The 13,156-nt window shown below is 39.3% G+C and overlaps 1 protein-coding gene and 1 non-coding gene across 4 annotated transcripts in view; both read right to left on the bottom strand.

Moving 5' to 3' along the window:
• Nucleotides 1-867: 867 nt before the first annotated feature.
• Trnal-uaa lies at nucleotides 868-951 on the bottom strand. The gene has a single exon. It is a non-coding gene; the product is annotated as a tRNA-Leu (tRNA).
• A 5,194-nt stretch (nucleotides 952-6,145) lies between these two features.
• The window catches only part of LOC119650662 (myosin heavy chain 95F), a 125,859-nt gene continuing 118,848 nt past the window's right edge, over nucleotides 6,146-13,156 (bottom strand). For all 3 annotated transcript variants that reach the window (XM_038053602.1, XM_038053603.1, XM_038053604.1), the window contains 2 exons: nucleotides 13,010-13,105; nucleotides 6,146-7,219 (listed from right to left, as the gene is read on the bottom strand). In XM_038053602.1, coding sequence (XP_037909530.1) covers nucleotides 7,074-7,219; nucleotides 13,010-13,105 — 242 coding nt within the window. In that variant the 3' untranslated portion in view covers nucleotides 6,146-7,073. The remainder of the gene's footprint in view (nucleotides 7,220-13,009; nucleotides 13,106-13,156) is intronic.

Raw genomic sequence — 13,156 nt, 5'->3', positions numbered from 1 at the left:
CAAGGATGATGCTTAACGTGGGAGAGCCGAAGTATAGTCGCAGGCTACTCATCGTGGGAGTGGTGAGGTCGATCCTGCTATACGCGGCCCCTGTCTGGGCGGGAGCGTTGAACCACGCTGTCAACCGGAGGAAGATATGTTCGGCATACCGGCCAATTGCGCTAAGGGTGTGCAGCGCATTTAAGACGGCGTCGACGGAGGCAGTGTGTGTTATCGCAGGAATGATCCCTATAGATTTTCTAGCGAGCGAGGCACACTGGCTCTACGAAAAACGGAAGGCAAATCCAGTCGAGGTGAATGCGGATTTCCGAAAAGCCATCAGGAGGAAAACTGGATGGTGGTAAATGAGGCAGTAGCCGTGGTGCAGACAAAACTCCTGGAGTTGGATCGAGCTCGGAAGGCGGCGCGACGGAGACGTGACATGGACGAGCTGGTATAACGAACCTGGCGCAGCAGCGTCTTTCTAAGATTTCCACATCCATCCATAAAAAAAAAAAAAAGCTTATGAGTATTTTTTATACCCAAGAGGTCAATGCTAGAAGTAACGGGTCTTCGACCATTTCCCGGTGCAAATTATTAATAAAAAAATAAGAAACATGTTAAGCATTAATCTAAAGAGAAAATTAAAAAATTATATTTGCTTCAAGCGCCCTATGTGGCCATTTAGTTTTGAGAAATGTTGTTAGCCTGTAAGATTCGTTTTTTACTTGCTTTACTTATCTAAGAATCTGTAAACGTATATATGGGCAAAAATAAGTTTAAAACCTAAAACCTGTCTAATGAGCGCACTTCAATATAACGCAACGCACTAGTGAACAATTCTAGCAAAACGCAACTCGCGAAAATTTGGCGAAAAAGAAACTCCTTTGTCAGGTGTGGGGTTCGAACCCACGCTCCCTCTCGGGAACCAGAGCTTAAATCTGGCGCCTTAGACCGCTCGGCCAACCTGACACATGTGAGGTGGTTTCATAAATTAGCCAATGAATAGCAGATTTATGATGATATATTAAATATTTAAGTTATTAATATTTTACGCAATAAGTGAACTTACTAAACTAATTCAACATTCAACTATTCTTAACAACAATACAAAACTGTACTTTGCCATTTATTCGCTATTTACTTTACTGCGAACCAAATTTATCTGTAAGCGTAGACAATAACCATTCGAGCTCGAATTTACACTGGAGATGGCGCATCTGCGAGCAAAACCCGTGTAGTGGGTTCGTGCCTCAACTAAGTGGAAGTATACATGACAACCTCCATTCTGGACTTAAATATAACAATTACTTGAAAACTGTTATAATTTAATAGAGTAAGGACGTTAGGGATCAATACGTGATTGCAGTCATCGTAGAATAATTGTCTCTTCGATTGCATGGTCATGTAATTCGCGTTGCCGAGAACTGACTAGCGCTAAACTAAACATTGAAATCGACAGGAAAGAGCCAAAGGCCGACCGAAACAGAGATGGTTTGACACGCTAGATGATGATTTGACAGCCTCCCTTCATCACTCTAAAATGAGCTTATGATCGAGATGAAGGAATTGTATCTAGACGGGCTAACCGACCTCGCTACCAGTTGCAAATTTTAGTTTCTGTGTCGTTTACATATTTAATCTAAGACATCTGTTTCCGGTGGAAATAGATTGATGGTCGAATTAGGAATCAGTGGGTCAAATTCAGATTGGTAGGGGACTATCTACTTAAATTGGGCACCTCCTTAGACAAAATTAGTGTAGTTTGGAGTTGCCGCGCGTTTCCTTTGAGGAACTGTCGCATGCATGACCGAATTATTATTCTCAGTAGTAGCTAGTTATGCCATTAGTTTAACTTTATCTGAAGAATCAAAATCAGACTTGCGAGACATAATTTCCAAAGTAAGCATTATGTGCTTGTGTGAAGTAGTCAATAGTCGGCAAAGTGCTAGAATTAGGGGCACAGTGGCTTTGGGAGTTTAAGAAAAGAGTTAAAGTTTTATTAATGTTGTATTTTTATTTGGCCATAAACTGGAATTCATTCCTTTTGATTATGCTTACAAAACACCCATTCGTAATGGGCTGGTGCACAAAATTTGAAGTGTTTAGAAAATTCGTGAAAACGTATAGGTAGTACTTCAACCTTGTAGCCTTCGATGCATTCTTGTTCCTTAAATATTATGTAAAGTTATGTTTCGAGGGCTGGGCTAGGAACTCCTTGAACAAAGAAAGCTATTGTCTAAGCATTACCAGGATTAAATATGTGAAACCCTCGCTTCCGGATATGATTATTGGGCCCACCGATCCCCTGGGGTTTTTCTTCCCGACAAATTTATTTTTATCATAATTAACAGACACTTCAAGGCTCTGCTCCAATATGGATTGTTGCGCCAACGATTATTATTATTATGTGGTTCAAACACATAATTTGAAGCATTTCCTTCTGCTTTTATCACTGCTTCTAAGCGGCGACGTATCGAGCAAGCAAGATTTGCACAAAAATTTAGCGAAATAGATTTCCACTTCTGCTTAATATCCTCCTTAAACTTCTCTACAATTTCAAATCCTATTTTCTTTAATTTTCGTGCCAATAGAATCATCATCATCATCATCAACGGCGCAACAACCGGTATCCGGTCTAGGCCTGCCTTAATAAGGAACTCCAGACATCCCGGTTTTGCGTCGAGGTCCACCAATTCGGTATCGCTAAAAGCTGTCTGACCTACGCCATCGCTCCATCTTAGGCAGGGTCTGCCTCGTCTTCTTTTTCTACCATAGATATTGCCCTTATAAACTTTCCGGGCTGGATCATCCTCATCCATACGGATTAAGTGACCCGCCCACCGTAACCTATTGAGCCGGATTTTATCCACAACCGGACGGTCATGGTATCGCTCATAGATTTCGTCATTGTGTAGGCTACGGAATCGTCCATCCTCATGTAGGGGGCCAAAAATTCTTCGGAGGATTCTTCTCTCGAACGCGGCCAAGAGTTCGCAATTTTTCTTGATAAGAACCCAAGTTTCCGAGGAATACAAGACCATAGTCTTGTACAGCAAGAGCTTTGACCCTATGGTGAGACGTTTCGAGCGGAACAGTCTTTGTAAGCTGAAATAGGCTCTGTTGGCTGACAACAACCGTGCGCGGATTTCATCATCGTAGTTGTTATCGGTTGTGATTTTCGACCCTAGATAGGAGAAATTGTCAACGGTCTCAAAGTTGTATTCTCCTATCCTTATTCTTCTTCGTGTTTGTGTTTGACCAATGCGGTTTGATGTTGTTGGTTGGTTGGTTTTCGGTGCTGACGTTGCCACCATATATTTTGTCTTGCTTTCATTGATGTGCAGCCCAAGATCTCGCGCCGCTTGCTCGATCTGGATGCTAATTTGCTTGGAGTAAAGCCTCTTTGGTATGGGCCAATGATGTTCTGGGCGTATGAGGATATCCGGCCTAGCAAGATAGAGGGGAATATCTTATAGATGGTACTGAGCAACGTAATACCTCTATAATTGCTGTACTGTGTGATATCTCCCTTTTTACGTATGAGACAGATAATGCCTCGTTGCCAATCGTCAGGTATTGATTCACTGGACCATACCTTGAGCACAAGTTGATGAACCACTTGGTGTAATTGGTCGCCTCCATATTTAACCAATTCGGCTGTAATTCCATCGGCTCCTGGCGACTTATGATTTTTAAGCCGATGAATTGCAAGGACTGTTTCTCCTATATTTGGTGATGGCAGTATTTGTCCGTCGTCTTTAGTTGGCGGGACCTCCAACTCCCCGATGTTCTGGTTGTTCAGTAGCTCATCAAAGTACTCAACCCATCACTCCAATATGCCCATTCTGTCGGAAATCAGATTTCCGTCTTTGTCTCGGCAGGATGAGCATCGAGGTGTATAAGGCTTCATTGCTGACTTGTTGGTAAAACTTCCACCTTCTATGCCTGGTGCGGTTGCTCCCTGTACTTTTCTAGTTCACAGACTTAATGGTTCTCTCAGGCTTCCTTTTTCCGTCTTAAAAATCGCTTCTCCACTTGACGGAGTTCGTAATAAGTCTCTGCGTGTGCCCGCGTTCTTTGAGAATGCAACATTACGCGGTATGTAGTATTCTTCCATTCCGTTGCTAGCTTACATTCATCGTCATACCAGCCGTTCCGACTCCTTTTGCGGCTGGGGCCAAGTATCTTTGTGACCGTATCAATGATAACGTTCTTCAGGTGGTTGTGAAGATCATTTGTTGATGCTTCACCCCCAGGATCTCTGTTGACTACGGTTATTGCGGCATCCATTTCCCTCTCATAGGTGTTGCGGAGGGCTGTGTTGTGGATGGCTTCAGTGTTAACTCTCAGCTGATTGTCAGAGGGGATTCTGGGTGGTGTTGTTATTTGAGCCCGGAGCATCATGCCAAGAGATAGTGATCATCAAGACTGAGAGGTGGCGGCGTTCGATCAACACGTGGTCAATTTGCTTCAAAGTGGTCCTGTCTGGAGAGGCCCATGTATGTTTGTGGACCGCTTTCCGCGCAAACCAGGTGCTTCAAATTTTCGTGTGCCACTGTCAGTTGAATAATCCGGAGTCCATTATCATTTGTATTTTGGTGTAAGCTATGGGAACCAACGTATCGCCTGAATACGGGCTCCTTCCCTACTTGGCTGTTAAAATCCCCAAGTATGATTTTGATATATCTGGAGCAGGCTTCGAGGGTTCGTTCTACTGCCTCGTAGAAGGTATCCTTCTCTGACTCTGCAGTATCCTCTGTAGGGGCGTGAACGTTAATGAGGCTTATATTTCTAAACTAACCTCGCAAGCGCAGAGTGCATAGCCGTTCGCTTATGTTTTCAAAGCCGATAACACCAGGTTTCATTTTTTGGCTGACTAAGAAACTTACTCCGAGCAGCAGCTCCGATGGCCACTATAATATATGGTGTAGCGACTCTTCTCCAGGAAACCGATCCCTGTCCAACACATCTCCTGTAACGCTGTTACATCAGCCCTATATTGGGACAGGGTATAGGTTAGCTGCTCAGCAGCTTCATCTCTGTACAGGGAGCGCACGTTCCATGAGAAAATGCGCAAATTGTTATTCCTTTGTCATTGCCGAGTTCGCCGGTGTGTAATCCGTCCAGTCCGATGCTCTTGTTGTGGCTTAGTAACAACAAGTTGTTTTCCGCGTAGGGTTGTCAGCCCTACCCAACCCCCAACCTGGAGGACCAGTTGATACAATTTGTCCCGTTTTTAGGCGCGGGAGACTCGCCTTCATCCAGCTTTTCGCTAAGAAAGAGCTCCCAAGATAGGAAGATAGGGTTTGGTAGTAGAGGTGTTGGTTTTGGTTCAACAGACGTTTCCCAGATTTTATGCTCCATCGTGGGTACTAATCCACGTTTCGCCCTGGGACCTATACTACCCTTTGACACCACTATGCATATTAAAATGCGGCAAAAGGTAAAAATTTGCCTGATTTAAGCAGTCGCCAGGCAGATACTAATGGTGTATTGACACTAAAATATTGACATGTATGGCAGTTAAAGTAGCTCCATCTTAAAAACAAGTTGGAATACCGGAAGTTCGACGCTGAGTATAAAGGTTTGTGTTCATCTTGTGTCAGAAAATTTCTATGCACGTTTTTCCACTTGCTAAAAATTCAAAAGATGCCTTTATATGTCTTCAAACTCCAACTCTGCATCCAAACTTTGTTAATAATAGTTGGATTGCCTTCAAACTCTTCAGAATTGTCGAATATTATTATTTATACCGTTGCCAGTTAGCGCGAGTTTTGTACTTCTAGAATGAACTTAGGGATTCTTTCGGGTAAATTTCTAAAATATGGTAAAATGCTATTATTTATTTGAGTAAATATCGAAATTGGTTGTATTTTGAAGCCTAGATTATCCATAGATTTTTTCAGATTTTTCGGTATGATAGGTTCTGAGAACGAGAACTTTTCGCTTTTGGGGTCACACATTTTGAGTCCTCATTCCCCTACATTTCACCCAATATAAGAAATAAAATCATTTTTGAAAAGTATTAATTGAGCCCTTTACGGTTCGTTTACATTGAAAACTCCCTAGACATTTTTTAGAATTTTGAAATGAAATTTTCTTAAGAGAAGATGGCATAAAAAACGGGAAAGCGGTCAATGATAAATAAATAAAACAACAGTTGAAAATTAAGATAAGCAAAGTGCACACACCTTTATTTCTATTTAATCATATAAATATTTGAAACATGCTGCCGTTACGCAGTGGTGAATAGCTCGACAATTGTATATTTTAGAATATATTTCTAAATAAATCTCCTTTTCTAAATAACATATTACAGTCATATGGAAAACATCCTTTAAATCATTATGATTGATCTATCATTAACAATGTATTGTATATAAGTGCAAAAATGTACACATATAATTCTGGTAAATAGGCAACGCATACGTATTATCGTAACACTCTAAAAATTCTCAAATATATGATTATAATTCATTTAAATATGGAAAATTCATTCATTTGAAAAATTTTGCTAACAATATTAAAAACCGATGAATTTCTTAGTTTGTAGAAAATCTTACACATGCTGACGGCAAGATGTACGATAATTATATAAATGTCTGATAGTTTTTTAAAGTCAATATAGAAACAACATGACATTTCCTCAAAATGCTATTACATCGTATTACTGCTCATTAGTCATTTAACTAAGGTTCTAACCCAGCATTCCGTGGGAATACGAACAATGTTTAAAAATTTCTGATAATACTTGTTAGGAATGACTTTCCGTTTCCGTTTACATTTTCACTTCTAGCGCTTATTGCATAGAAGTTTGTAGAAACACTTCTAGTTATGATTTATGCGTAATTCTAGTGTTTTACATTCACAGGGTCAATATGTCTTTAATTACGTGTATATTTAAAAGCATTTTAAAAAGTTGCCCTTGCAATAAATAATACAATACGTCTTTTAAACACGTTTTTTGATTTAGTCTTTTTATTTGATATAGGTGTATAAGGTTGAAGTATTTTTCTAGTAAAAATTTCCTTGTAAATTGGACGCAGTGAAAGGCACTTAAACTAAAAATGCATTAAATAATTTTTCTTTGCTCAATTAGCACCGAGCTTTTTATATGGTTTGCCACCATTACGTTCCCATTCACGATTGAATTCATGCTCTAAAATTTCAGCACCACGTTTTCGTGTTAGACCGGTTTCTTCCAGGCTTAGCTCACACATTTGCATATCATCGACACCTAAAATCATAAACGTGGAGAGTACCGTTATTTTATACAAGCACATATTGCTAATAAAAACTATAATTTTGAATAGATTGCATTTATCTTATTCTTTTCACTGGAACTAGAAGTACTTTTAGTTCATTGTCTCAAAAGCTTTCTACTCCTTAACCGTCCTTGGCCATATAGCTGTAAGAGCCTACATTTATTAACCTTATTGGTAGAATGATTCCCTTGCATAGTATACCTAAAAGAAGGATCTTCATGTTCCCTAATTTATGGAAACTTTCGACTTTTACTACCTTATCCCGTTTCTGATTTGTACATCAGTGTAGTTCTTCATATGAAAAAGTGTCGGCATAAAATACCTTAGCTGACATTCCAGATAAGAGTTGATGAAAGTTTGGGACTTTGGATTATTATTTGTGCGAAAATCTTGGCAAAGTAGCGAGCGCGATCAATATTCGATCAGTTTAGCAAAAACAGTGTTCCTTGGATAGATAGAATGTGCAATAGTTTCAATATCCGGTGGATTAGGACATGACATTATGTATTTATTTACCATATAAAATCAATAGGAAAATCCAATTAGTTATTGCGAAATATGTATAAATACTCGTATAAGGAATGAAAAACTCATGAAAACGGCATAAGACAATGACACAGAGCCAAGTTGACCAGCCCAAAATATGGATTGTGGTGCGTCGAGATTTGATTGAAAGCAGGTTAATTCAATATGCGAATCAAAACAGAAACATTTGAAATCGTCCGCATATATTAGATAAAAGCAATTAACCAGGAATGGGATGCAACTGATGAAAACTGAAAAGAACCTACATTAGGAGACATGATGCAAGGCAATATATTAGGAGAGAACCCAATGTAAACTGTATATATGTTTTGCAAATCTGACTTAATTAACAATTTCAGATGTTTACAAACTAGCTTCAGATTTTTCGAAATCCATTTTAAAATTTTCCTTTTCAAATTCAGACTTTTCGATTGGCATTTTTATTACACTAACTTTCTATCACTGGTTAAGGGTGGACCTAGGGTTCTTTGGAAAATATCTGAGCGGATCATCAATTTTATATCATTAATTGTTTTCACTGGACTATGGTATTCGGTTTGGAAGGAAATGTAACCCTCTTAATCTGAAGTTTTTTCATGACCACTAGATATAAATTCGAGTACTTATGAGTGAAATTAAAGAAATAATGATTTTTTTCAAAGAATACTAGCTCCATCCAGTGATGAAAAAATGTCATAAAACATAGTTAAGTAGTGAAAAAGGAAAAGTCTGAATTTGAGAATGAAAAAGTCTGAAATGAATTTGGAAAAATCTGAGGTTAGTTTGGAAAAATTCTTTTCACCGTGCACTACTGGAAAAATGTGGCTGATGAGCCGATGAAATCTGAAGCAACTTTATTTTACAATGCAAACAAATCGGGTACCAGAGTTCCCTGGAACCCTGGTAGACCGTCATGAGGAATAATCGTGTCTGATCTCGATTCAATATTTATGAGATTGACTAGCACCACTGGTATTACTACTTTTAAGAAAGCAGAAATTTTTCTCACATTTTATATTTGTACTTATACAGTGTCTTTTTCATAGTATTGAGTAGTTCAATGTAAGCGAAATTTCCCGTTCCAAACAATTTAAGAGAGGCAAACATTAGGACGACTCTAAGGGGGTCTTGCCGTGTGTCGACTTCAAGAAATCGGTTTTTTGTTTTACATGTAGCAATCTAGCGCATGCGTAGAATATACTGGCAAAGTATTTTGCTGAAATTCGAAGTCATTGGAAAGTTACAGCAGTGGGAAAGTAAGGTGTTTAAGTATGCAGTGCGTACACGTGAACTTTCAAATGCGTTTTTCTCGAAACTGGATTTTTTTAACTGGTGCCCATCATTTTTCGAAAATGGTTCAGTGGTTTTAAATGGAATTTTAAAGGAAGATTCTCGCATGTGTGGCTATCGTGGGAACTATAATTTTAAAAAATTTTGGCTATTTTTACATATGATAAATCCACTTATTTTTGAGGCACCAATTGCAAAATTCTAACTCAGTTATGTGATGTAATGATTGGTAGAATCTTCAAGAAATGCGAAAATACCAAGTTCTTGGGGAAGACATTAGGAAAAAATCATCCTCGCTAAAAATATCCTGATGAGATCTTCTTTCAGAAGGTTACCGTTGATCATGTAAAAAACATTCTACTTATGAAAATATTCCTTTTGAACGCTGAGAATCAAATGTTGGACGTCTCTACACAACAATCGCTTCAATACTTATCTATTGATGGTTTCAGACAAGTGGGATTTGTACTTTAAAATAAACGCCATTGGCTGATTTGAATTAATACAAATTACAAAGCCTTAGATAAGTTGGCCGAGAAATGAATGACAAAAAATACCGGTAGAGTGATTGGCCATTTTAGTCGATTTAATGGAGCAGCTTCGAAAACCTACCTAACTGAGTATTGGGTTTATATATTCATAAAAAAATTCATCTCCCCTCAATTCCCAAATAAAAAGCTTAAACTAAAAAATTTTCTTGGTCCTTGTGCGTAAGATCAACATTTGTAGTATTACCATATTCAGCAAGGGGACTCGACCTACTAACCCCACGGAAAATTAATTTCAAAACTTTGTTACATTACAACATTTGCACGTTATCTTTTCAACTGGGCTTGCAGCGGAAGCTTAAGAAAGGGGTTCACAAACGACTAGCTTGTTTCGATGTTCGATAAAGATATGCTTTGCTAAATAATCTTCATATTATAAATATAAATGATAAATGGTTCGACACAGTTAAATAAATTATCAATTACACCATACAATGAGGTGACCAGCAAAAAGGACGTAGACTCCTTTGAGATCGGCGTACTCATCCCAGTTAAGCCAATAAACTGCACTCCGCTACGAGCATTCTGGTCGTTTGCCGAAGCACTACGCAATGGCAACTTAAGTTTGCCGAACAATCTCGGCAGTTTATGATAATGTTCAACGCAATGGGTAACATAATTACATCATAAGGGTTAAGGTTGTTGAGTTAAATATCAACTCTATATTCGGTTAGGCTCGTACGCAGTTCGACGGACTCCATCCTAACCAAAGTCCCTTTGCCGGAAGCACGGCAATAGCAGTTTTCGCACAATTTCTCGCAACATAACTCTTCTTCCCGTCAATGCCCTTAAATCCCTAGAGGTTATCATCACCCTAATCGAAACCACATTCAGCTTCGTGTGGGTCGTTGCCCTCGATCGCCCCAACCAACTCATTGATCCGAACGACAAATTCATTATTAAATTCTTCTGCGCGGACCAACACCACCAACCACTACAACTGGTAAATCGTGCTCCCTGATTTTAGGGGGCAACTTAAAGACGAGACAAATTCAGCTCGGCACACACTTCGCAATACGTAATATTTCCCATTTCAGCCTGGCATACCAACCATTTAATTATTAGCAGCATCAACGTAATTGCGAATCCAAACACCGTCCCTTCCTAAAAACTGTCCCTGGTATCAGTGATTGAACTATTAGTCCATTGCTTCTCACAGTCCCAGTAAATTGGTGGTTTATAAACCGATAACTGAAATACAGTCCTCTCCCAGTAGGAGGCAATTGACCGTACAGTTCGTCAATATACTGAAGCAGCTCAGCAGATATGCGACAAATAAGTGCCAGCCCGATCTCTCAACTTTCGTAACCTCAGCTCTCTTCCACACGATATCTTGAGAGAAAACAAAACAGCGGAGATTATGTAGAAATAAATATTTTAGCTCAATCCGCAAAAAATTTCTTAGCTCTATACTAACCATCTCCATTACGATCTCTCTAATATCGAGCGAAACTCTGATATATAGGGGGCAAATATTTCACAAAACAAAGGCACTCTTGGAAAAGTAAACGTCCTGACCAACCATTTCATGAAACCCCACACAAGACTCCACATGATTGACTAAATCTTTGAAGTTGAAGTCAATGCATTAATTAATTGCCTTGGATTATCACTGTCCTACTCTCAATCAGCTAGTCAGACTGGACCTATCCAGCGCCCTTTCCTCCTAAGTAGATCCACTGGTTCAATCATGGAAATCGACATCGTCGAATAGTCGCAATGCTGATCAAACAGAACAAGAGCGAAAAGTCGACTGGAATTGATAAAATTCATTTCATAATTCTTTCAAAAGTGTTCTATATCCATCACTCCGTTGCCACTCCGTTGCTGTTAACATTACTCAACCATTGTAAAACGCTCATTTCGCTTCAAGCCATCACAGCCATCCCAAAGAAAACCCTGCTTTAGACCTATGTCCTTTTCGCCTGCGCCAAAATTTTCGAGAGATCCATCAAGTCAATGAAAGCCAGTGATGAGTACTGTGATTGAAACAACTATATGCAAGAGTGCCAGTTCGCCAACCGAACGGGTCATTCGGTTGAGCATGCTCTCGTAGCAATGAAACAATAGCCTGCCTCCTTCACATAAGTAAAAACTCGTCCATACGCTAAGCAACATCCTTCACTTCCATCCGCACTTCTGCAACGTAATATTTAGCTTCCAATCCTCAAGTGAAAGTTCAGCAACAACTGTCCTCGCCTTAGATCAATCCAAAGGGAATCCCACACATCTCAGTCCTCTCTGCAACTCTTTTCCTGCTTTTTATTGCAGATATCTCAAAGAACCGCTCTCCCACCCGAAGCAATAAATTCATTCGTTCAATATGTAGATGACCACATCATTTATACCACCACTTATATACCAATGTGTTCGCATACTTTACTAAGTGAGAGTTAGCTCACCCTCAACCCCCAAAAGTGGCAACCAATCATCTCTTTAAAAAAATGAAGATGGAGAAACCATAATCCCAGAATTCCCTATTCCAACAGTGAATCAAGATGTCCACCTTGGTGTCACTATAAGCGCAAATCTATCCAACACCCATCCCATAAATAAATGCCCTAAACCATACCAACGGCGCAGTCATATCACTGTACCCTATACTCCATTTTACCCAGCCCCCTTCACCAAAAGTCAATATTTTCTGCCCTAATCAGTTATTCTTCTAATCACTTTTGGTTTCATCTTTTGGACCAACACCACTCCTTATCGGATGGAGAGGCTGTACCACAAAGAAAGGTGAATGCTACGTCACTCTATCGGCATATTCGAAACCTCCAAAACAACACGCATCGATGATTTTCTGGCCGGTGTCTGGGCATTGAGATCGGCAAGGAAAACCTCCTCTACACAAATCAATTCCCACAAATTATCCTTTCCTATAAAAATGACAGGAAAGGTTAAAAGTACTCCGTCACTCACACGTCCATTACGCCCGTATGCAAAACACAGTTGCAGCTTTCCAAAGGTTCAATCAATTTCATATTTACAGAATTGCCATTCGGCCTGACATTTTTATGAATAAGAAGCATAGACCTTGGCCTCATTACGATAGCAACAAATTTGGCAGTTAACCTTAAGCAGTTACAGATTGGCAATATAGAGACAGAGTTGAAGAAATTTACCAGGGGGAATAATTTCAACTTATACTGCCCACGCCACGTTTTACTGATCACAAATTAAATCTTGATGACTTTTATCTGAGGATTTCACTGTTCTCATTAAAAAAATGAATTCAGAGATAATAAAACCGCACGTGTAACTTCGATTATTTATCGAAAGTGTTCTCCATTCTGCCATCAAATTTACATCACGCAGGCAATTTCTACGTTTTGTTATTTGAAGTTACTAATTGTTGTCATTTTACTGAATCTATACACAATTGGATACAAAACTTACCAGCAACTAACAAAATCGGTGGCTTATCTGCATGCAATTCCATCTGGCGTGCGACATATTGCCCATCAAAATGAGCATACCAAAGTCCTCGTTTACCTACATTTTAACGTGATTAATAATGCACATTCACATACAGTTGACATTTTC

The sequence above is a fragment of the Hermetia illucens genome, chromosome 3 (assembly GCF_905115235.1).
Source record: "Hermetia illucens chromosome 3, iHerIll2.2.curated.20191125, whole genome shotgun sequence".
Classification (NCBI taxonomy): domain Eukaryota; kingdom Metazoa; phylum Arthropoda; class Insecta; order Diptera; family Stratiomyidae; genus Hermetia; species Hermetia illucens.
This window is presented reverse-complemented; position numbering and strand designations above follow the sequence as displayed.